Source organism: Amblyraja radiata, chromosome 13 (assembly GCF_010909765.2).
Source record: "Amblyraja radiata isolate CabotCenter1 chromosome 13, sAmbRad1.1.pri, whole genome shotgun sequence".
In the NCBI taxonomy this organism is placed as follows: Eukaryota; Metazoa; Chordata; class Chondrichthyes; order Rajiformes; family Rajidae; genus Amblyraja; species Amblyraja radiata.
Window position 1 is genome coordinate 38,030,038 of NC_045968.1, and position 26,233 is coordinate 38,056,270.

The 26,233-nt window shown below is 44.8% G+C and overlaps 1 protein-coding gene across 1 annotated transcript; it reads left to right on the forward strand.

The window, feature by feature from the left end:
- The first annotated feature begins 9,124 nt into the window (after positions 1-9,124).
- Positions 9,125-15,177, forward strand: LOC116979493 (succinate receptor 1-like). The gene is made up of 2 exons (XM_033031003.1): positions 9,125-9,207; positions 14,224-15,177. The coding sequence occupies exons 1-2, from the start codon at positions 9,187-9,189 to the stop codon at positions 15,175-15,177; spliced, it is 975 nt and encodes a 324-aa protein (XP_032886894.1). The 5' UTR covers positions 9,125-9,186.
- The last annotated feature ends 11,056 nt before the right edge of the window (positions 15,178-26,233 follow it).

Sequence of the window (26,233 nt, forward strand, 5' to 3'; positions counted from 1 at the left end):
ATTCACCACTCTCTGTGTGAAAAATGTCTTTCTCATCTCGGTCCTTATCCTTAAACTGTGACCACTTGTTCTGGACTTCCCCAACATCGGGAACAATCTTCCTGCATCTAGCCTGTCCAACCCCTTAAGAATTTTGTAAGTTTCTATAAGATCCCCCCTCAATCTTCTAAATTCTAGCGAGTACAAGCCAAGTCTATTCAGTCTTTCTTCATATGAAAGTCCTGACATCCCAGGAATCAGTCTGGTGAACCTTCTCTGCACTCCCTCTATGCTGCCCGTCTCACTGAGTTACACCAGCATTTTGCGTCTATCTTAGGTTTAAACCAGCATCTGCTGTTCCTTCCTACACAAGTGATAGGTGGATACAGATGAAGGAAGGGCGGGTTCGATTGGCAGTTGGGTGGATTAAATGTCAAAGGCTAGAGTTGAAAAGGAGAGTGTGTTGAATAAGGAGAGAAGAGGAGGAGTGAAATGTAAAGATGGAGGGAGAGATGTGGGTGGAAGGGGATATGAGGGTGGGGAAAGGGAAAGGGCGAGGGGTGGGGGGATGGTAGAGGAAATAAGAGACTCGGAGATGGGAGAGAAGTGTACGTTGGTGATAAGGAGCAAGTGCCTACATCTAATGTTGAGTAGCAAGTCCTGCACTTCTTCCAACCATATCTCTGAAATAATTAGTTTAGTTTATGATTGTCATGCTTATCAAGGTAGTGTAAAGCTTTTTTGTCGTGTGCTATCCAGTCAATGAAGAGACAATACATGATTACAATCAAGCTGAACACAGCGTACAGATACAGGATAAAGGGTATGTTATTTAGTGCAAGATAAAGACAGATAAAGTCTGATTAAAGATAGTTCACAGCTCTAAGTGAGTAGATGGTAGGTCAGGACCGCTGTCCTAGCTGGTGAGAGGATGGTTCAGTTGCCTGATAACATCTAAGAAGAAACTGAATCTGAAGGTATGTGTTGACAAACTTCTGTAACTCTTTAGTTTAGTTTAATTATTTAGTTTATTGTCACGTGTATTGAGGTACAGTGAAACGTTTTTGTTGCGTGCTGTCCAGTCAGCAGAAGGACATTACATGATTACAATCGAGTCATTACAGGGTAGATAGTGAGTTCAGCACTGCTCTCTGGCTGTGGTAGGATGATTCAGTTGCCTGATAACAGCTGCAAAGAAACTGTCCCTGAATCTTGAGGTGTGGGTTTTCACACTTACTATACCTTTTGCCTGATGGTAGAGGGGAGAAGAGGAAGTGGCCAGAGTGCGACTTGTCCTTGATTATACCAAGGCAGCATAAGGTATAAATGGTGTCAATAGATGGGAGGTTGGTTTGTGTGATGGTCTGGGCTGCATCCACAATTCAGCTGCAATATCTTGCGGTCTTGGATAGAGCTGTTCCCGAACCATGCTGTGATGCGTCCTGATAAAATGCTTTCTATGGTGCATCTGTAGAAGTTGTTGAGGGTTATTGGGGACATGCTGAACCTCCTAAGCTTTTTGCCAATCAACAGCATTCATGACCTCAATTCTGTTCCAGATTGTCACCCAATACATTGGTATGGACTTGTTGAAAGGCAAAAAAAAAGCAATTCTCTGTCAAATGTCCAGAAAACATCCAGGAAGAGGTTGCAGAGATTAAAGATCTGTTGTGATTTTAACTGGAATTGCTATCATAAATATCAGCTTCTTTATCCACTGCGATGGACAAAGTGCCAGAGGACTCAGTGGATCAGGCAGCATCTGTGGAGAGAGTAGACAGGCATCGCTTCAGATCAGGACTCTTCTGCAGACTGAGAGAGTAGACGGGAGAAAGACGATACGTGGTGTTCTGTTGTTGCGGTAGGATATGGGTTGTGACGGTAGGTTCAAGACCCTGATAGTTGCAGAAAAGTGGCTGTTTCTGAACATTGTAAATACAGTAAACCCTCGTTAATACAGACCTGTTTATAATGGATTTCGGTTATGGCGGACTGGCATACCGACTTTCACCGCCAGGCTCGGCTGCCAACGCCAATCCCAGCCCGCACCACCTCTGCAGCCACTTCCAGGCTGTACCTACTGCCACCACCCCCGGTCCACATAAATTCCTCGTCCACTTCGAGGCCACGCCTGCCACCGTCACCGCCGACCCTTCCCTGCACTCTGGCCACCCGCGGGCTGTGACCATTGACTCCGCCCATCCTCGCCTCTCCCCCGGCTACTAGCAGACCGGAGCCGCCAACTCACCTGGATTCCAGGCCCAGTTCAGGACCGAGAGTCTGAAGAAGGGTCTCGACCCAAAACGCTACCTATCCATGTTCTTCAGAGATGACTCCAGCACTTTGTGTCCTTTTGTATATAAACCAGCAACTGCAGTTTGTTTCTACTATTTATACAATGATAGTACCCACTCAGTTATCAACGTCAATCGGCAATAAACATTCACCTCACTATGGTCCGTTATAACGAGGGTTTACTGTGTTTATTAAAATGAAAGGGCATTCTCACCAGTTGAAGAGGAAAATATAATTTATGCTCCAATGAATATTGTTTCCTCCGCAAAATATACATAAGAAGCAATTTGTTAACCACTCTATTTAATTGGCAGCTGCTTTGTATTCATTCCTTCAGGAAATCTATGCTTCCTGGCTCTGAAGAAGAATTATTTGGAGTCATGGAGTGGGCAGATATATATTACTGAGTAAGTGCTATATATCTGCATGGACAACTGCCCTATTCCCAGAAGGTTGGTGACATTTCAGGTCAGGACCCTTCTTCAGACTGATTGGAATAAGGGGGCCACAGCTGGGAAAGAGAGGTGGCATGGTGGTGCAGCGGTAGAGATGCTGCCTTACAGCGCCAGAGACCCGGGTTCGATCCTGACTACAGAGTGCTGTTTTTGCACAGTTTGTATGTTCTCCCTGTGACCACATGGGTTTTCTCCGGGTGCTACGGTTTCCTCCCATACCCCAAAGACATACATGCTTCAGTAAATTGTCCTTAGTGTGTAGAATAATGCTGGTGTTAGTGGACGGGGTGATTGCACAGACTCGATGGGCCGGAGGGCTGTAGAATCTCTGGTGTCCAAAATAAAGATGGAGGTGGGACAAGTGATAGGTGGATACAGATTGGAGGGGGGGGGGGGGGGCGTTGATTGGTAGATGGGTGGAGTAAGTGATAAAGGCTAGAGTAGAAAAGGAGACAAATGGGTATCAGATAAGGAGAGGAGAGGAGGAGTGAATTTTGAAGCCAGAGGGAAGGATAGAAGGATATGGATAGAAATGGATAGAGGGGTGGGGTTGGGAAAAGAGAAGGGCCCATGCCGACAAAGATGCCCGATCTGCACTAGCCCCACTTGCCTGCGTTTGGCCCATATCTCTCTAAACCTCTCCTACCCATGTACCGGCCCAAATATCTTTTAATTGTTTCAGTACGTTTACCACCGAGTCCACACTGACCAGCAATCGAAAGTACACTCGCACTATCCTACACACTGGAGACAGTTTACAATTTTACCGAATCCAATTAACCTACAAACCTGTACGTCTTTGGAGTGTGGGAGGAAACCAGAGCACCTGGAGAAGATCCATGCTGTCACGGGGAGAACGTGCAAACTCCGTACAGACAGCATCCGTAGTCAAGATTGAACCTGGGTTTCTGCCACTGTAAGGCAGCAGCTCTACCTCTGCACCACTGGGCCACCCTTAATGGATACCTGCTTCAATTATCTCCTCTGGCAGGTCGTTCCACCCACCTAACATCCTCCTTGTGAAAATGTTGCCCCTCAAGTTGCTATTAAATCTTTTCCCACTCACCTTAAAAAGATAGAGCGAGATCCTTGATAAAGAGAGAGAGCCAGACATCTTTCAGGGAAGGATTTGAGAGCTTAGGGGAAAGGCAGCTGGAAGTCTGGCTGTGATGGCTATGTGGATTCTGTGAATTGTTAACAAACATGGAAAAGCACTCTGGAATGAGGGACCACATTGTCATACCTGCTCCTATTTACTCTTCTCTTTATTTTACTTTGGAGATACAGTGTTGAAACAGGCCCTTCAGCCCACCGAGTTCGTGCCAACCAGCGATCATCCTGTACAATAGCACTATCCTACACTCTAGGGACAAATTTTTAATTTTGCCAAAACCAATTAACCTAAGAACCTGTACGTCTTTAGAATGTGGGAGGTAATCAGAGCACCCGGAGAAAACCCACGTGATCAGAGGGGGAACATACAAACTGCATAAAAACAGCACCCATAGTTAGGATCGAACTTGGATCTCTGGTGCTGTAAGGCAGCAACTCTACTGCTGTGCCACTGTTCATCCATGTGGAGAAGATTTATGAGGATGTTACTACAACTTTTAGTTTAGGTTATTTCAATTTAGTCTATTGCCACGTGTACTGAAGTACAATGAAAAGTTTTTTGTTGTGTGCAATCCCCCTCAGTGGAAAGACTATGCATGATTATAATCGGGCCGTCTACAGTGTACAGATATATGATAAAGCGAATAACATTTAGTGTAAGGGAAACAAGAACCAGAGGACATGTTTAAGGCGAGAGTGACAATATTCACTTGAGGAGTAACGTTTTCACTCAGAAGTTGGCAGTTACATGGAACGAGCTGCCAACGTTGAGGCACCTAGAAGACATTTGGACAGGTATATGGAGAGGAAAGGCTTATGGACCAAAATGAAGTAAATGGGATAAGCTTAGGGGACATCTTGGTCGGCATGGACGAGTTGGGAAGAAGGGCCTGTTTCTGTGCTATATGACGCTATGACTCTATGTTGACAAATGAATAGACAGCCAACACTGTGCCAAACGCACCAAGTTTCAAGTGGCCTGGTTAAGTTTGAGACAATATCTAAGGTAGCAACAGTGTGAATTGTGTTGCGTGTAGGTACAAAGACGATAAATTCAAGATAGACTTGTAACTCAATGGGTCAGGCAGCATCACGAGCAAAAGGATGGGTGACATTTCGGAGACCCTTCTTCAGACTCTGCAGATGAACTCAGAGGGGCAATAGCAGGTAGAAACAATGGTGATTAGCAGATAGAAACTATTTGAATAGTGAATAGATTCAATCTTCCCTGATGCTTAGGGAAATTCTCTTTTGGCACAGGCAATGGAATAAATACAAGTTCCTTCTTCTGACTATTGTCTTTCAAAATACCTGAAGGTCGTTTCCTCATTCTTCGTTGAAAAGCAAAGGCTGACCCATGTGTTTATTGTGTTTGTGGATTTGTGTTTTATCCAGGAACTAAGCACACAATACAGAGCGCACTCAGAGGCTTCAGCCACAACATGATCTGGTTCACATAGGCAAGGAAGGAGAGGGTGGCATGGTTTGCTCTCTCGGAGCCAGGAGAAGCAGAGCGCAATAATTCACTCCAATCCTGCCAGCATTGGCTCATCTCAGTTGGGTCGAGCTACGGATTCATACCTCAGAGGGTAAGCATTTGCCTCTCACTTTAAATCACCCTTCAGTAGTAATTTAAACTGTCAAAAGAAACCTGTACAGAAACTTTCAATTACTATTGCAGATTGTACTGTGGTGCCTGCATTGTGATATTTGTGTTACAGAAGGCTGATATTTATCTGTGCTATCTCAGTACTCAGTTTAGTGTAGTATAGTTTAGTTTAGTTTAGTTTAGTTTGGTTTAGTTTAGTTTAGCGATACAGCACGGAAACGGGCCCTTTGGCCCACCGAGTGTGAACTGACCCTTAATTACTTTGCAGACTTATTCCCTTTATTGTGTATCTGTACACTCTGGATGGCTCAATTGTAATCATGTATAGTCTTTCCGCTCACTGATTAGCACGCAACAGAAAAGCTTTTCACTGTACCTTGGTACACGTGACAATAAATTAAACTAAACTAAACTTAACTTAACTTAACTTAACTTAACTTACTTAACTAAATACTAGTTGTATCATACACACAAGGGACAATTTGCAAAAGCTAATTAACTTGGGAAACCTGCACGTCTTTGGGATGTGGGTGGAAACCAGAGAACCCGGGGAAATCCCACGCGGTCACTGGGAGAATGTATAAATTCATTACAGACAGCACCCATAGTCAGGATTGAACACAGGTTCCGGCACTGTGAGGCAGCAACTCTACCATTGCGCCACTGTGCCGTCCTGCATCACTATGCTACCCGTAACAATTAAGACCAGTTGCTTATCACTAAATTATACAATATGCATGTTTTTTTCCGCTTAACAAGGAGATTTTATTCAGTTACAGAGAACAAAAAAAATCAATACTGCTCGGCAGTTTGCAAACATCAGGCAATCTGTCATAAGATTACAACATTATTATGTATAAGAAGGAACTGCAGATGCTGGTCTAAACCAAAGATAGACACAAAAAGCTGGAGTAACTCAGCAGGACAGGCAGCATCTCTGGAGAGAAGGAATGGGTGATGTTTCAGGTTGAGATCTTTCTTCAGATATTATAATCCTTATCCACAATACATTGACCCCCCGGGGGCAACCAGCGTTCACAGAATGTTTCCAGATTCCCCGTGGACACTGCATGTTCCCATTCCAGGGACACGCGGACACTGGCATAGCCCCGGAAGAGGGGCAGGCAGTCGACTCGGGCAGAAGCCTGGACTGCCCACAGTATGCAAGGTCATGTTTCCAGAGCAGAATGTTGTAGAGCAAGATGAGGAGTCAACACACCTGGTTTATGGCCCTTATGGCTGGAGTCAAGGTTTCCAAATTTATGAGGTTATTTAGCATTTCCGTAAACTGGAGACTGGCACAGCTTGCTGTCTGCAAAATTCCTAGTCAGGCTGTTAATCTGTAAACATGCACTTAGCATTGACTGATGCATTAGAATGCTAGGCAGAGCAATTTACACCCCTGCATTTGTTCACATTATTTTTTGTAATTTCATTAAAACAAGCAAGGATATGGAACTAAAAGCTCAACAGTCCTTTGTAAATCAGAGAGCTAGAAAATATTTCATTCAAGCTGATGGCCGGATTGAATAACTTTCCTGACTTCCCTTATTTCCAAATGACATAGAATGAAGCCATTCAGCGCATCAAGCTCATGTCGGCTCTCAAGGCACTCCCATCAACCCCATTCATTAATCTGTATCCTATTTTCTTATACATGGAACATAGATCATTGACACATGGACCCAGGTACAGTGAAAAGCTTTTTGTTGTGTGTTATCCAGACAGCGGAAAGACTATACGTGATTATAATCGAACCATCCACAGTGTACAAATACATGTGAAGGGAATAACGTTTGGTCCAGTAAAGTCCAATTAAAGAAAATTCAAAGGTCTCCACTGAGGTAGATGGTAGATCAGGACTGCTCTACCATCTAGTTCAGTTGCCTGATAACAGCTGGGAAGAAACTATCCCTGAATCTGGAGGTATAATAATAATAATAATAATAAATTTTATTTGTGGGCGCCTTTCAAAATTCTCAAGGACACCTTACAGAATTTAACAAGAGTAAAAAACATATAATCTGAGTAGAATAAATAATAAAGACATCACCAATACACAAATTAAAGACAGAATTCGATCCAAAGACAAAAAAATCAAAAACACAATGTGAAGAGAGAGCAGCGGCAGCTAAACCGCGCCAGCGTACACTCTCCCTTCCGACAGCCATCTTGGACACAAACTAAAATAATCATTTACACACAAAAAATCATCCCCCCACAATGGTTACCACTGTAGGGGAAGGCACAATGTCCAGTCCCCATCCCCAGTTCTCCCAAAGTCAGGCCTATTGAGGCCTCCGCTATTGCCTCTACGGAGGCCCGATGTTCCTGGCCGTTCTCGCCGGGTGCTGTTGCCCCGGCGTCGGGAGAGTCCTCTCAGCGGCTGGGCCACCTGGAACGGCCGCTTCCTTACCGGAGACCGCGGCTTCCAAAGCCGACAAGGCCGCGCCGGTTAGGAGCTCCCAGGCTCCCGATGTTGAAGTTGGCGCTGCCCGCTCCGCTCCGCAGACCCGCAGCCTGGAGGTGTTGAACTCGGCGGTCACAGCTCACTGGCGCTCCAGCGCATCGATCCAGCGCGGCGACCCAGGCAAGGCATCGCCCGCTCCGCTCCGCGATAGCACTCCAGCGCTGTGCCGTCACCGAAGCCGAGGTGCTGGGCGGTCCCCGCCAGGAAACGGCGCTCCACGCCCGCTGGTAGGCCACGAGGACGGGTCGACGGGGCAGCCCGGAGAAAAAGCTTCCTCACCGACCAGGTAGGGACCTAGAAATATAGTTACCCCCTTGCCCCCACATTAAAAAGTCTATTTCTCCCACAAACAAAACACAGGACTCACTAGAACTACAAAAAAAAAAGTGAATTAAACGGACGGCTGCTGGTTAGCAGCCGTTCCCCAAGATGGCTCCTCCTACTACTGACCACCGAAGAGGTATGCGTTTTCATGCTTCTGTACCTCTTGCCTGATAGAGTCATACACTCACTGCTTGGAAACAGGCCCTTTGGCTCAACTTGTCCACACTGACCAACAAGTCCCATCTACACTAGTCCATGCATTTGGCTATATCCCTCCAAACCTATTCTATCCATATACTCCGCTAAATGTTTATTAAACATTCTAATGGTACTTGCCTCAACTACCTTCTCTGGCAGCTTATTCCATACACCCACCACCCTTTTTGTGTAAAAAAAGTTACAACTCAAGTTCCTGTTAAATCGTTCCCCCCTCACCTTAAACCTAGGAGGATGGGGAGAGGGGAAAAAAGGGAGTGGCCGGGGTGAGACTGGTCCTTGATTATGCTGGTGGGTTTGTTGAGGCAGCGTGAAGTGTAGATGGTGTCAATGGAAGGGAGGTTTGTTTGTGTGATGTTCCGGACTACATCCACCTAAAGTTTTAACTTAACAACCCCCGAACTCTACCCAACTTTGATGCAAAACTGACGGGCATTTTAACTGCCCCATTTCTCTTTCTTATCTTTCTCAAACAGGTTTGTAATCCTTGTGTTCTCCTGGTCTTCCTACACCGCTTCCATATCCAAGAATACTGGAAAGACTGCAGCCGCAGCCTTTGCAATTTTCACTGACCTCCCTGTTGCCCACACTGGCTGGCAATTTTTCTCAGTGTACTGCGAGCCTTTAACCACTAGAATGGATGACGAAGATTAGCTGGGACTCCTTTACTTCGACAACCTCCAGTGTGAAAATACTCACAGCAGTGGACACCTTGAACACTCTCTATGACTTCAATAGAGTGGATGGTAGGGTCCATTAAAATTTTCAACATTGTGTTTGTAACCTCTGTCAATTAAGAGTGTCAAGTTGTGTGGAGTGATGGTACATTTAACATAGAACAAACATCACAGCACAGGAACGGGCTCTTCGGCTCGCAATGTTTGTGCCAAAAATGATGGCAAGTTAAACTGATCTAATTTGCCTGTGCATGATCCATATCCATCCATTCCTTTCACTTCCATGTCTTCTTAAAGTCTTCTTAAACACCACTGTCATATCTGCATCACCGCCACCCCTGGCAGTATGTTCCAGGTCCCCACCACTCTCTGTGTAAAAATGTTCCCCTGCACATCTCCATTAGACTTACCCCCTCTCACCTTATAGCTACCGCCCTCTAGTATTTGATTTTTCCACCATGGGTAAAGGCTCAGACTGTCTACCCTGCCTATGCCTCTTATAATTTTATATACTTCTATTAAGTCTCCTCCCAACCTCTGACGTTCTAGATAAAACAATCCAAGTCTATCCAACCTCTCCTGGTAGTTAATACCACATAATTCTGGCAGCATTTAGGTAAACATCCCCGTTCCCTCTCCAAAGCCTTCACATCTTTCCTGTAATTGGGCACATAATACTCCAATTCTTAGTTACATGGGACTGAGACATTCAGAAGCCAAGTTATTAAATAACCTGTATGGGGGGAACTATCTTAAGGGTGTATGTAGCCATGTTCCTGATTATGCAAAGACCCCGTGACATTGATCATTAAGTGCGGTATTGATAACACGATCTCCTCATGGTGAAACAAGGAAGTTTGGTCATGTGCGAGAATATGAAGTGGAATCAATTGCAAGGAAATTAAGCTCTCTTCGACACACCAAATTCCTGGGAATGGTGTTTACTTTAGTTTAGAGATAGTGCTGTGGAAACAGGCTCTTTGGCCCAAATCCCACTCAACACAACATTGTCATGTTCTGAAGCTGCATCATGACTTTTAGTTTAGTTTAGATTACCGGGGTACCGAGGTACAGTGAATAGCTTTGTTGTTGCTTGCTATTCAGTCAGCAGAAGGACTATACATGATTACAATCAAACTATCCATAGTGTACATATATAAGATAAAGAGAATAACGTTAAACTTGAGATGAGGTAAAATCCAATTAAAGATAACCCGAGAGTCTCCAATAAGGTGGATGGTAGGTCAGGACCGCTCTCTAGATGGTGATAAAATGGTTATTCTCAATGCTCTGACCAATGAAGGTGAGCATGCTATATTCCTTCTCTACCACTCTATCTACTTGTTGCCACTTTCAGGGAGCTATGGACCTGGACCTCAAGATCCCTCTGCACGTCATTGCTGTTAAGAGTCTTGCGATCAACGTTGCACATTCCCCTAACATTCATCCTCCTGAAGTCCAGCACCACACACGTGCGTGGATTAAACTCTGAGCCAGCCCTTTTACACATAAGCAATCAAATTCAGTCTGAAATGAGAAAGCTGAAAATAGCATGAATATGACACCCTGCCAGCATTGGCATCAATCACCCATTCTGGGAAATTACTTCATCCTTTTTCAGCGTGAAACCCAATATCATTTCTCTTTGCTAATCCCCCAAGAAGCATGTCAAGCAAATTACGGGAGGACATTGTTTTGTGTCATCTGTGGCAATGCTAACTATCCGAGTTTAATTGGTGGGTGGTTCAAGTTTCACTAAAGATACCCAAGTGCCAAATATCAGGGCTAGAACCCAGTGCATTTCTGAGGGGATTTTTCTGGGTGAGGTGTTATATTGATACATCACTTCCCACTCAGCTGATCCCAAGGCACTATTTTCTAAATAGAGACATTGTGATTATCTCTTTTACCTTTACAAGATCATTAAGGGATTGAACACGCTAGAGGCAGCAAACATGTTCCTGATGTTGGGGGAATCCAGAACCATGGGCCACAGTTTAAGAATTAGGGGTAGGCCATTTAGAACAGAGATGAGGAAAAACGTTTTCACCCAGAGAGTTGTGAATCTGTGGAATTCTCTGCCTCAGAAGGCAGTGGAGGCCAATTCTCTGGATGCTTTCAAGAGAGAGTTAGATGGAGCTTTTAAAGAGAGCGGAGTCAGGGGATATGGCGAGAAGGCAGGAACGGGGTACTGATTGTGGATAATCAACCATGATCACATTGAATGGCGGTGCTGGCTTGAAGGGCCGATTGGCAATCACCGAGGTACAGTGTTGAGTAATGTAACAGCCGCAGGGAAGAAGCTGTTCCTGGACCTGCTGGTCCGGCAACGGAGAGACCTTTAGCGCCTCCCGGATGGTAGGAGGGTAAACAGACTGTGGTTGGGGTGAGAGCAATCCTTGACGATGCTGAGCGCCCTTCGCAGACAACGCTTGCTTTGGACAGACTCAATGGAGGGGAGTGAGGAACCGGTGATGCATTGGGCAATTTTCACCACCCTCTGCAGTGCTTTCCGGTCGGAGACAGAGCAGTTGCCATACCATACTGTGATACAGTTGGTAAGGATGCTCTCGATGGTGCAGTGGTAGAAGTTCACCAGAATCTGAGGAGACAGATGGACCCTCCTAAATGCCCCATTGTAATTATTAGGTTGTAGAACCCTGTGATATATCATTAATAGTCGTGTCCTGCCAACCCAAAAATGGCAATAGAGCTTTCCCTCACAACGCCTCAGACTTGGGTTCAATCCTGACCTCAGATGCTGTCCGTGTGCAGTTTGCACATTCTCCCTTGTGACCAGCATGGTATTCCTCCGGGTCCTCTGGTTTCCCCCACACATACATGAAGGTTTTAAGGTTCATTGGCCTCTATAAAATTTCCCCTCGTATGTAGGGAGTGGATGAGAAAGTGAGATAACATAGAACCAGTGTGAATGGGTGAATGAGGATTGGCGTGGGCCAAAGGGTCCATTTTCAAGTTGTATCTTTAAACTTAAACTCTGCTGCCTGTGCAATGACTAATCCTCCATTCATTCTAGTACATGTGTTTTCATTGTGTTTTAAAATCTTTTCATAAGTTCAAAATTCTAGGAGCACAATTGGGCCATTTGTCCCATCAAGTCTACACCACTATTCAATCATGGCTGATCTATCTTTCCCTCTCAGTCCCATTCTCCTGTCTTCTCCCCATAACCCCTGACACCCTTACTAATCTTTTGAGTAGTACGTTATCGAAGGCCTTTGAAAATCCATATAGGTCTCTATCCAGTCATACCTTCTTATCCCTTCTCTTGCTGCTTATCCCATCTGCAGGTTGGAGCTCCCAGTCTGCCATTACTTTCATAAATCTCCTGTTACCACTTCTTCACTGATAGATTCTGGCACTTTCCCAATTACTGACATCAGACTAATTGGTTTATATTTCCCTGTTTTCTCCCTTCCTCCTTTTTTAATTAACAAGATTACACCTGCTCTGTTTTAATCTCTCGGAGCTAGTCTGGGACATAGAACAATACAGCACAGGAACAGGCTCTACAGCCTATTATGACTACGCCAAATCATGATGTTAAACTAATCTCCTCTGCCGACACATGATTAAAGCCCTGCATATTCATATACCTATCCAAAAATACTCCCTCTTGCTGGCCACAATTTCCAAAACACTCTCCCTGTGGTAGAAGATGGTGGAACAGACAAGTGTTAAGGAAACACACATGGCTGTGGTGGTTTATCTGGGTCAGAACTGGGAAGCCTGACCAGATTCAGTCAATGGTCTTCCCATTCAGCAGCTGACCAAAGATCAAAAGGTGAATGAAGTAAAACCAAGGCTGAATGGAAAGCATCAGAGGTAAATCAGGAATAAGATTTCCCGCATTGTCGTAGAGAGTTAAGTAACCAATCTTTGAAGTTTATTCAACTACTTGAAAGCACTACATACAAGAACAGTTTCTTCCCCACTCTTGAACAGACCTGACTTATACGAAGGATGAATTCCCGATCTTCCAATCTACCTCATTGTGGTCTTGCCATTTTTAATCTGCACTTTCTATGTAGCCATAACACTATATTCTGTTTAGTTTCTTTTTGCATTGCCTGATGTGGTGCAGTGGTAGAGTTGCTGCCTTATAGTGCCACAGACCCGGGTTAGATCCTGACAATTGGTGCCGTCTGCACGGAGTTTGTAAGTTCTCCCCGTGACCTGTGTGGGTTTTCTCCAGGAGCTCTGGTTTTCTCCCACACTCCAAAGACTTTTAAGTTTGTAGGTTAATTGGCTTCAGTAAATTGTCCCTAGTGTGTAGGATAGAAGTAGTGTACAGGTGATCATCGGTCGGCAAGGACTTGGAGGGCCGAAGGGCTGATTTCCATGCTGTTCCTCTAAACCAAATTAAACTACACCTACTTGGAGTTTGGATTGTGCTTTATTTTTCCTCAGGGTGCTCTGGTTTCCTCCCACTTCCCAAAGACGTGCAGATTTATAGGTTAATAGGAAAAATTGCCCCTAGTGTGTAGGGAGTGGATGGGAAAGTGGAATAATATATATATATTGTTTAGTTTAGAGATAAGTGCAGTTAGAGCTAAAAATACAGCACGGAAACAGGCTTTGCAGCCCACCGAGTCTGTACCGACCACCGATCACCCCGTACACTAGCACTATCCTACACACTAGGAACAATTTACAATTTTACCAAAATCAATTAACCTACAAACCTGTATGTCTTTGTAGTTTGGGAGCAAACCAGAGTACCCGGAGAAAACCCACCCAGTCACGTATATCTTGTCACATAAACAAGAAAAAGTGTGAATGGGTGATCGATAGTTGGCATTGACTCGCTGGGCCGAAGGGGCTGTTTCCATGCTAAACTAAATTAAATTAAGAATGTCAGCTAAAGGGTCCCAACCCAAAATGTCACTATCCATGCTTTCCAAGGATGCAGCCTGACCCGTTGAATTACTCCAGCATTTTGCGTCTTTCCTTGGTAAATCAGCATTTGTAGTTCCTTGTTTCTACAAATTAAACTAAGCATTTGGAATTTGGGTAGGGGTATGATTCTCTCTAGCCACTTGTTTCTGCTTGAAATTTTTTTAGGAAATGAATGTGACCTGCTCCAGAATCAACAGCATCCTCGAATCATACTACCTCACAACCATGTACAGCATCGAGTTCATTTTAGGATTGATCGGGAACATTGTTGTGATAAGTGGTTACGTCTTCTGCCTGAAGAATTGGAAATGCAGCAACATTTACCTCTTCAACCTTTGCATTTCGGACCTGATCTTCATCTGTACGCTCCCGATGTTCGTGGTCTACTATGCCAAAGGAAAACATTGGGTGTTCGGTGGTTTTCTTTGCAAGATGAACAGGTACATACTCTACACCAACATGTACCTTAGCATGCTCTTCCTGGTTTGCATCAGCATTGACCGATACTTGTTGGTCAGCAACCCATTGAGGGGGCACGTGTTTCAAAGGAAGAAGACAGCTATCATCATCTGTGTCGCCATGTGGGTCTTCGTCACTTTGGAAGTCATCCCCATATTGACCTTCATCGGTTCTGACAATGTTACAGCTCTTGACAACAGCACAGTCATTAAGTGTGTTGACTATGCCAGTGCTGGGAACCCAGTACACAACCTGATTTACAATGTGTGTCTCACCATCTTCGGATATGTGCTTCCAATGAGCGTTATGGGTGTCTTCTGCCTGAAAACAGCACACAAGCTGAAGGAATTAAGTCAGGCAAGGACCTGGAGCATTACTCTGGAAAAGCCACTCACGCTGGTCATCCTGGCCATTACTATCTTCTCTGTACTATTCACCCCTTATCACATCATGAGAAACATCCGCATGATATCTAGACTGGACAACAACAACATCTCAACGGGGGCCATCGAGTGCATAAAGGCCGCATATACTCTTTCCAGACCCGTGGCTTTTCTCAGTATAATTACCAATCCCATTTTCTACTTTTTTTCTGGGGATAGATTTAGGGAAACAATTGCAAACAACTTGAAGTGTTGCCGCTCAAGAAATGCAACTTAACATGTAAAATAAGGGTGTAGGAAGGAACTGCTGATGCTGGTTTAAACCTAAGATAGACACAAAATGCTGGAGTAACTCAGCGAGACTGTCATAAAATAAGGACTCTAGGACCGACTGAGACCTGTCATTTTGCCAAGAGATATGAATCTGAATCTTTCTTCTGGAGACTGGGTCCCTGCTAATTATTCAAATTCAGCTTAATTATTCAGCCATGCATTCCTGACAAGTATTCTGTGGAAGATTTTCCACTGAGGAAGATTTTCAAATTCATCACAGTGGTCACAGACACAGAATGAATTTTTTTTTTTAAATCCTAACTTCAATCAAATGGTAAAAAAAAGAAGGTATTTTGGATTTGGAAGAAGTGCAGTATCATATTTTACCAGAAATGTATTGAGACCTACATTAAAATACAAGGAATGATTCCACAACCAGGTCTTAATTTTTAGAATGTAAAAGGCTAAGAATTAATTTGATTGTCCTTAAAATATTAAGGGATATCAAGTAGTGCAAAAGGGGAACTGAAAATGTGGAACATAGAACATACAACACAGTACAGCACAGCACAGGAACAGATCCTTCAGTCTACAATGTCCTAATCTCATCTGCCTGCACTTGATTTAATATCCCTCCATTCCCTACATATCTGAAGAAGGATCTCGACCCAAAATGGTGCCAATCCATGTTCTCCAGAGATTGTCTGACGTGCAGAGTTACTTCAGGTAACTTTTGCCTGTGCAAAAGCCTCTTAAACACCACTATTATTCCAGGTCCACCACTCTCCATGTAAAAAAACTTGCCCCGCACATCTCCTTTAAACTTTGCCCAGCTCACCTTAAAGATCCTAGTCTCTCCCATTTCCACCTCGAGAAAATGTTCTGATTGTCCACTGTATCTATAACTCTCATTATTGAAACCCTCTAATCCAGGCAGCATTCCAGTAAACCTCCTCTGTACCCTCTCCAAAGCCTCTACATGCTTCCTGTAATGGGGCGACCAGATCTGCATGCAACACTCCAAATGCAACCTAACATTCAGGTCTGGAGACACAGAGGTCGACAAGAAGTCCAGATACAACCTTGGTAAGGCCATCAAAAAAGCCAAAAGGGACCTGCTCCAAGCTGGAGGATGAGACGGATGTTTGGCAACTGTGGCAGGGCTTGAATGCCATCGCCTCCTATAAGGTGAAATCAGGAGGCAGCTCAATTGTCAGCAAAGCATCACTCCGACGAGCTCAATGCGTTTTACGCACGCTTTGATAGGGAGAACACTGATGTGCCTTCCCGAGCTCCCATTCGCCATGACGGTATTTCAGTCACAGTCACAGAGGCCAACGTCAGAAGACCCTTCAGGGGGTGAACCCTCGGAAAGCGCCTGGACCTGATGGCATACCCGGTTGTGTTCTAAAGGCCTGTGCGGACCAACTGGCTGGAGTTTTTACGGACATTTTCAACCTCTCACTTCTGAGGTTTAAAAGGGCATCAATAATACCGGTGCCCAAGAAGAGTAAGGTGACGTGCCTCAATGACTATCGACCAGTGGCACTAACGTCTGTGGTGATGAAGTGCTTTGAGAGGTTGATTATGGCGCATATCAACTCCTATCTCGACAAAAACCTTGACCCACTGCAGTTCGCTTACCGCCATAACAGATCAATGGTGGATGCGATCTCACTGGCTCTCGACTCCGCTCTGGACCACTTGGACAACATACACTCATATGTCTGGCTGTTATTCATTGACTACAGCTCGGCATTTAATACAATCATCCCCTCCAAGCTGGTTACCAAGCTCATAGATCTAGGGTACACAAAAATGCTGGAGAAACTCAGCGGGTGCAGCAGCATCTATGGAGCGAAGGAAATAGGTGACGTTTCGGGCCGAAACCCTTCTTCAGACTGGGTGTCTGCGCATCCCTCTGCAATTGGATCCTCAACTTCCTCATCCACAGACCACAGACTGTTCGTATTGGTGGAAATGTGTCATCCTCGATAACAATCAGCACGGGAGCACCTCAAGGCTACGTGCTCAGCCCCCTGCTGTACTCCCTCTATATTCATGACTGCAAAGCTGGACATAGTGCGAACTCCATCATCAAGTTCACCGATGACACCACTGTTGTGGGACGTATCACTGATGGGGATGAGTCAGAGTATAGAAGTGAGATCAACCGATTGATCAAATGGTGCCAACACAATAACCTGGCTCTCAACACCAGCAAAACCAAGGAACTGATTGTGGACTTTGGAAGGCGTAGGATAGGGACCCACAATCCCGTTTACATCAACGGGACGATGGTGGAAAGGGTCAAGAACTTCAAATTCCTGGGCGTGCACATTTCCGAAGGTATTCCTGGTACCAGCACACTGATGCAATCCTAAAGAAAGTACATCAATGCCTCTACTTCCTGAGAAGACTACGGAGAGTCAACATGTCAAAGGGGACTCTCTCGAACCTCTACAGGTGCACAGTAGAGAGCATGTTGACTGGTTGCATCAAGGCTTGGTTCGGCAACCTGAGGGTCCAGGTGCGGAAAAGGATGCAGGAAGTTGTGACCACTGCCCAGTCCATCATCGGCTCTGACCTCCCCACCATCGAAGGGATCTATCGCAGTCGCTGCCTCAAAAAGGCTGCCAGCATCATCCTGGCCACACACTCATCTCTCCGCTACCATCAGGCAGAAGGTACAGGCCTGAAATCTGTTACATCCATTAAACTCGCCAACAAACAGACTCTGAACTGTAACAGCCTATTGCACTTTATCTGCTCATTTATGTGTATATTGAACTGAACTGTTCTGTATTTTTGTTTACAATATTCTGTTGTGCTGCAGCAAGCAAGAATTTCATTGTCCTATCTGGGACACATGACAATAAGCTCTCTTGACACTCTTGACTTGACTAACCAAAGTCCTATAAAGCTGCAACATGACTTCACAACTCTTATTCTCAATGCCACACCTTTGAATGCAAATATATCATATAGCTTCTTTACCAATATTAATATCCAGATGGAGGGATATATCTATCCAGATAGGTATAAAATCTTTGCTGGTTAAGAACCATACGATCTGGCATTATTACAAAATGTTACAGCCACACTCGTGATGTATCCTTAAGCACAGAACATACCACATTCTCTGTATCTATGTGTGGGCCTTTATTAAGCAGAGTCATATGATGTGCCTGCCTTTCCAAATGCAAAAGCTTTGCAGATATTCAGGCTTCAGTTAAAAACATCAGCAGGCAAATAGACTTAAGTGTGTAGTCCTACCAATAAACCTTAATCTCCTGAATACAAGATATGTTGCTTTTCAATGCATTCATATTGCAAGGCCTTTAAGAATTGAAGCAAAAGCAATATACTGTACTTCTAGCAGAGTAATTGCAAAAAAATGAAATAAAATTGAAAAACGTTGGAAACTCCTCTCGTCAGGCACCCTTTGTGGAGAGGCTAATGCTGTTATTGTTATATGTCCGTCTTTTACCCAGAGTAGGGGCATCAAGAACCAGAGGACATAGGTTTAAGGTGAGAGGGGAAAGATTTAATAGGAACCTGACGGGCAACTTTGTTTACACAAAGGGTTGTAGGTGTATGGAACAAGCTGCCGGAGGAGGTAGTTGAGTCGGGTACCGTCGCAACATTTAACCAAAAAACATTTGAACAGGTACATGGATTGGATAGGTTTAGAGGGATATGGGCCAAATGCAGGCAGTTGGGACTAGCATTGATGGGGCATGTTGGTTGGCGTGGGTAAATGAATGGGTTCGCCCCGCCTTACCTCTCTGAGTTGCTCCACCTATATGCTCCTGCCCGGTGCCTCAGGTCAGCTGATCAGCTGCTCCTTGAGGTACCACGGTCTAAGCGGAAGCTCAGAGGGGATAGAGCCTTTTCTGTTGCTGCTCCGGCACTTTGGAACACCTTGCCGTTGCACATCAGACAGGCCCCCTCACTGTCCATCTTCAAATCCTCCCTAAAAACTCATTTTTATTCTCTGGCTTTCGACACTGGCTGAGACATTGCTCCTGTTCTTAGTGCTTTTAATGTCTTTTAATTTTTTACTGTTTTTAGTCCTTCGTTTTACGGTTTTTAATGATTTGTAATAACTTTTTGTCCATGAGTTCTCATGTACAGCACTTTGTGGCAACTGCGGTTGTTTAAAGCGCTTTATAAATAAAGTTTATTATTATTATTATTATTATTATTATTATTATTATTAAATGACTGCGCATTTATTCCTCTCATGATCTTATACACCTCTTTCACATCACCCCTATTCCCCCTGTCCAACCTCTTCCCTACCTCAAGTCCTGGCAACATCCTTGCAAATCTCTGCACCCTTTCCAGCTCTAGTTTTAGACAACCTTACAGTGGGATAAATACTATGACCATTCACCTTATTTATGCTTCTCATTATATTAATGTACCTCTACAAGGTCATAGCTCAGCTTCATTCACTACTGAGAAAATAGAGAAACTAAACTTGTTTGTTTAATGAAAAAAGATTATGGTGTAATTGGATAGATTTATTTTCATTCACATTAATAATAGAATCAAAATAACCACTAGATGGCAGATGCGCAAAGCATTTGCCTCATTCCTACCTTTCAAGAAATAGTGGTTGTGAATTTTTCAGAAATTACGGTTAGATTTTGGAATTTTATTACTAGTAATCTTAATAGGCTCGATGCACGTATAGTATTAAATAATAGATATAAAAACAAGGAACTGCAAATGCTGGTTTATACCAAAGAAAGACACAAAGTGCTGGAGTAACTCAGTGGGTCAGGCAGCATCCCTGGAAAAAAAGATGGGTGATGTTTCGGGTCAGGACCCTTCTTCAGACGACAGGCTGGATAGGGTGGGACTTTTTTCTTTACAGTGTAGGAGGCTGACAGGTAACTTTATTGAAGTACATTAAATCACGAGGAGCACAAATAAAGTGAACGCTCACATTCTTTATCCCAGGGTAAAGGTTTCTTAGACTAGAGGGCATAGACATAAGGTGAGATATGGGGGGTGGATATTTAAGAGGGACCTCAGGGACAATTTCTTCATTCAGACGGTGCTCCATATATGAAAGATATTTGGATAGGAAGGGTTTAGAGAGACACTGTATAGAAACATAGAAAATAGGTGCAGGAGTAGGCCATTCGGCCCTTCGAGCGTGCACCGCCATTCAATATGATCATGGCTGATCATCCAACTCAGTATCCTGTACCTGCCTTCTCTCCATACCCCCTGATCCCTTTAGCCACAAGGGCCACATCTAACTCCCTCTTAAATATAGCCAATGAACTGGCCTCGACTACCTTCTGCGGCAGAGAATTCCAGAGATTCACCACTCTCTGTGTGAAAATGTAGGTATAGACCGAATACAGGCAAATTGGACGAACCCAGAATGCTAATATGGTTGGCGTGGAAAAATTGGGCTGAAGGGATTTTTTTCATGCTATGTAACACTATGAATCTAGCTCTATGACTTGCCAACCATTTTCCACTGCAATGGACAGAATTCATATTGCAAATGGTTGAGGAGGGTGGAGAGATACAGCATGGAAACGCCCTTCGGCCCACTGATTCCAAACGGAACATTGATCACCCGCACACTAGTTCCATGTTATCCCGCTCTCGTATCCATTCCCTACATTCTAGGAACAATTTACAGAGGCCAGTTAACCTGCAAACCTGCACGTCTTTGGGATGTGGGAGGAAACCGAAGCCCCCGGAGAAAACCCACGTGGTCACAGGGAGAATGTAAAAAGGCTGCACAGACAGTACCAGAGGTCAGGATCGAACCTGGGTCTCTGGCGCTTTGAGGTAGGAGCTCTACTGCTGCGCCACTGTGCCTCCAGGTTCTTGTGAAGACATTCCCAGGAGTAGATAGCAAGGAACAATGGTTCGCTAAACATGTAACCAGAAAAAATGACTTTGGCAGGTAATCCTTTCATTACAAGGGCCCAAAGGTGTGAATGTTTTAGAACATGATTCCACTGCCTTAACGCAGGATGCTGATTCTGAACACCAGGAAGTGGTACTACAACCAAACAGCCAACACCGCCCCCTCTCTACATGGTTGGAAAATACAGTCCTGAAAATTTCCATCCAACATCAAATCATCCAAAAAAAGACTAGCTAGTTATTGCAACATATTACAACATGAATATCAATGTGATCCTCAGTACAATGCTTCCTGCTCCTTGCTATCTAATGCTTCCTAAAGGCAATCATTTGCATGACATATGTCTTCCTACAGTTCATTGTACGAAGCTCTTCAGCCAAGGTCAAAGCTTACCTGTACAGATGAAATGGCCTTCTGAATGTATCAGTGTGTGGACCAAACAGATAGGCAATGTTTAGGATCGGGACCCTTCTTCAGACCTGACCCAAAACGTCACCTCTATAAGTTCATAAGTGATAAGAGCAGAATTCAAATTAAGTCTACTCCACCATTCAATCATGGCTAATCAAACCCTTAGCCGTCAACCCAATTCTCCTGCCTTCTCTCCAGGAACCCTGACACCCATACTAATCAAGAATCTATCTATTTTTACCTTCAAAATATCGATTGACAGCCTCCACAGCCTTCTGTGGCAATGAATTTCACAGATTCACCACCCTCTGACTAAAGAAATTCCTCCTCATCTCCTTCCTAAAGGAACGCCCTATTATTCTGAGGCTATGACTTCCAGAGGTCTATGTTTTCCGGAGATCCTGCCTGACCCGCTGAGTTACTCCAGCATTTTGTGTCTATCTTTGGTATAAACCAGCATCTGCAGTTCCTTTTTATTAAGGTGTGTTGACCAAGTTTATCATTGAAAGGATTTCTTCACTGGAGTTTCATCACTCGTCATGGGAAAGATTTAATAGGAATCTGAGGGGCAACATTTTCATTACATAACATTCAATTATGTTCTTCAGGGAAGGAAATTTGCTCTTCTCACTTGAACGGTGAAGAATCAAGATTCAAGGGGCAAGGGTGGAGTCAAAGGTCAAGAGCGTTTTATTACCATATGTACCAACAACAGAGCAATTAATTTCTTATGTGCAATAAAAAGTAACTACAGATACCGGTTTATACATCTGGTTAATATATATATATATATAGTCTGAACAAGGGGCCGACCCAAAACATCACTTATCCATGTACTCCAGAGATGCTGCCTGAACCGATGATTTACTCCAGCACTATGTGTCTAATTTCTTATTTGCAATACCTGAACAGGCCTGTTAACACAGTACACACTGTTAAATATAATATTAAAAACATAATTAATAAATGCAATTTATTGGGGGGGAAAAAACAAAGTCTTTATTGCAACCAAAGACAGTCCATAGATGTTCATAGTTGCTGAGGTTAGTGTTGTGTTTTGTTCAAGAGCTTGATGGTTGCTGGAAGAAGCTGTTCTTGAACCTGGTGATCACAGTTTTCAGGCTCCTTCAGGTACCTTCTTCCCAATTGTAAGACCAAAATTGGACCATGGCCAGGGAGGTGTGGCTGTTTGATGACATCGGCTGCCTTCTTGAGACCTTGAGTCCTTTTGATCCTTTTGATGATGGAGAGGTCAGTACCTGTGATAGGCCGGGCAGTGTCTACCACTTTCTGTAATCTCATTCAGTCCTGGGCATTCGAGGCGCCGAACCAAGACATGATGCAACCAGTCAGATAGACACACAATGTGTAGGAAGGAACTGCAAATGCAGGTTTAAACTGAAGATGGACACAAAATGCTGGAGTAACTCAGTGGGTCAGGCAGATACCTGGAAAAAAAGGAATAGGTAATGTTTTGGGTCGTGTCCATTCTTCAGTCCTCTCTACTGTACATATAGTTTATAGTTTTTTCGTTTTAGTGACACAGCATGAAAACAGGTTGTTCGGCCCACCGAGTCCGTGCCGCGCTATACGTGGCGAGTCTTTGCAAACTTGCGTATTGTATGCAAAAGAACGAATTTCACTGCACTGCACTTCACTGCAAAGCATTTTAGTACATGTGACAATAAGGTAACAATCAATCAATCAAATATAGTGTGAAAACAGGTCTTCTGACTCACTGAGTCCACGCCGACCAGCCATCAGCATACACTAGTTCTATCCTACACACTAGAGACAATTTACAAAAGCCTATTAATGTACAAACCTGCACGTCTTTAGAGTGTGGGAGGAAACCGAAGCACCCGGAGAAAACCCATGTGGTCACAGGTAGAATTTACAAACTCCCTACAGACAAGACCCATAGTTAGGATCGAACTCGGCCACGCCGCCACTGTGCCATCACAAAACATATACATAACTCCAGATCATCCAAGGTTGTTGATTTTTGACTGCTCACTGGTTCAGGAGCTCAAATCATAGTCATAGAGTCTTATGCCCCTGTCCAACTCAGGCGATTTTTTTAGGTGACTACAGGCGATTAGGCTGTCGCCACATGGTCGCCAGGGTGTTGCCTGTATGTCGCCTGTATGGTTGTGAGTAGTCTCCTCAGTTGCCCAAAGAATCGTAGGGTTTTTCTGGTCGCTGCTGGATTTTAAAATGTTCAAAACGTTTCGGCGACAGTTGGCGACACTTGGCTTGACGCCAATGAGCTTAGCTTGACTTCTCCTGACGTAGGTGCTGTCGTAGGTTGTCACCAGGCTGATGTAGGTTGTCGCTGGTGCTGACCGTTGAATTCCATTGGCGACTACCTACGTCAACCTACATCAACCAGTGACCGGTAGCGGCGACTGAATTGTCTTACCTTGTCGTAGCTTGAGCCGGGTGGATGTAGGTTGTCGTAGGTGGACATCCTAATGGGTCGCCGGTTGTCTGTAGCTTACCGTAGCTTGACGTCGACTAGGTGGTAGGTTGTTGTGGACATTGGTGTAGACATTGTCGTAGGGGGATCCAGTCGCCGGTTTTTCAGCGATCTGCCACGACTATGGCAATTGATGGCAGTCGCCGAAAAAATCGCCTAAGTGGTTCAGGCCTATTATAGTGTGGAACCAGACCCTTCTGCCCAACCTGCTCACAATGGCCAATATGTTGCATCTACACTAGCCCCACCTGCCCGCATTGGCCCAGATCCCTCCAAACCTATCCTATCCATGTACCTGTCTAAATGCTTCTTAAGCAACAATGTGGATACAGGCCCTTTGCCCCACCGAGTCCACACTGACTCGGTAGTTCCATGTTAATCCACTTTCCCATCCATTCCCTACACACTAGGGGCAATTTTGCAGAGGCCAATTAACCTATGTCTTTGGAGTCTGGGATTCCTTAGAGCCCACACATTTTTGGAGTGTGGGAGGAAACCAGAGCACTCGAAGAAAATCCACGCGGTCACGCGGAGAATGTACAAACTCTGTACAGGCAGCACCCGAGGTCAGGGTTGAACCTGGGTCTCTGGCATTGTGAGGCAGTAGCTCTACTGCTGCACCACTGTGCCAACCCTAAGTGCCCCACGACAAACCATGAACTATTCTATCAAAACATGTGGCACATTTCTTCATCGGATACCACTTCCGTCTATTACAGGGTGTTGCTTAAACAAAACATGAAGTAGAAACATTTTGCATTTAGTTCCTGATTCTGCAAATGGCAAGGAATACATTTGGCATTTGGCATGAGCAGCTTCCATGAACATTTAAATTCCTTCAAAGCAGCAACAGAGTTGAGGGCCTGTCCCACGAGCATGCGAATGCATGCGGCAAGCGTGACCTAACGTGGTCGCTTGAGCCGTATGGCCTCGCGGGGCCGGTCCCACTTTGATCGCCGGAGCCGTATGGAGTTGTGTGGAGCTGGTCCCGACATTGTGCGGAGCTCCGAAAAACTGACACTGTTCAAAAATTCCGCACGGCAATGGCCTGCCGGCCCGCAGCTACATTGAGGCCGTATGCACCGCCTCGACGGGCGTACGCACCATCTCGATGCCGTAAGCACTGTCTTGACGGCGTACGCAGCGTCTTGACGGCGTACGCCTAGCGCGAACTTCCCGCGGACTTCGCTCGAACTTCACGTCAACTCGTACGGGATCACTCGACCTCCACGTGGCCCCAGCTTCCGGTTTGGTTGCGCTCGCCGCATGCAGTCGCATGCTGGTGTGACAGGCCCTGTATGGGGATCACTCGACCTCCGCACGGCCCCGCTTCCGGTTTGATCGCGCTTGCCACATGCAGTCGCATGCTCGTGGGACAGGCCCTTTAGTCTGCCGCTCATGGCATACTATGTTATGCCGAACCAGGGTAGGACTGACAAAGTAAATGGTAGAGCGCTGTGGAGTGTTTAGGAGTACAGGTGCATTGATCCTTAAAAGTGATGGGTCAGGTGGACAGGATGCTGAAGGAGGCACCGTTGCCTTAATTGGGAAGGGTACTGAGTTCAAACGTTGTGCCATCATGATTCAGCTGAGCAAGTAGTTGGTGAAACCAGATTTAGAATTCTGCAAAAGATAGGCACAAAGTGCTGGAGTAACTCACAGGGTCAGGTAGCATCTCTGGAGAAAAAGGAGGATGACGTTTCGGGTCGGGTCCCTTCTTTCAGAATTTTCTGTTGTCAGTGGACAACCCAGTTTGGGAGGTATCCAAAGCTTCCTACATGTCCAACCCTAGGTTTGCCCGATTTGGTGTAACTTTCTGTTGTTATTTGTAATCTAGGAAACATTAATGTTTCGGAAACACCCAATCAAGTGATTTAGTTTAGATTTGAGATTCAGCGGGAAAACAGGCCCTTTGGCCCACTGAGTCCACGCTGTCCAGCGATGACCCATACACTACTTCTAGTTCTGTCCTACACATTAGGGGCAATTTACAGAAGCTGATTAACCTACAAACCTGCACGTCATTGGAATGTGGGAGGAAACTGGAACACCGAAGGAAACCTATGTAGTCACAGGGAGAACGTACAAACTCCGTACAGCCAACACCCAAGGTCAGGATGGTACCCGGGTCTCTGGTGCTGTAAGACAGCAAATCTACCATTGAACCACTGTGCCACCTGTGACCCAGGTTCAACCCTGATCTCATGAGCGACACAGCGGTAGAGTTGTTGCCTTGGTGTTACCTTTAAAGATCGGTGTGAATGC

Bases quoted from the DNA above. Each gene is read 5' to 3' on its own strand.
- LOC116979493 (XM_033031003.1), top strand. From the start codon at position 9,187: ATGACTTCAATAGAGTGGATG. The intron at 9,208-14,223 runs GTAGGGTCCATT...AAATTTTTTTAG, and splicing joins TGACTTCAATAGAGTGGATG to GAAATGAATGTGACCTGCTC.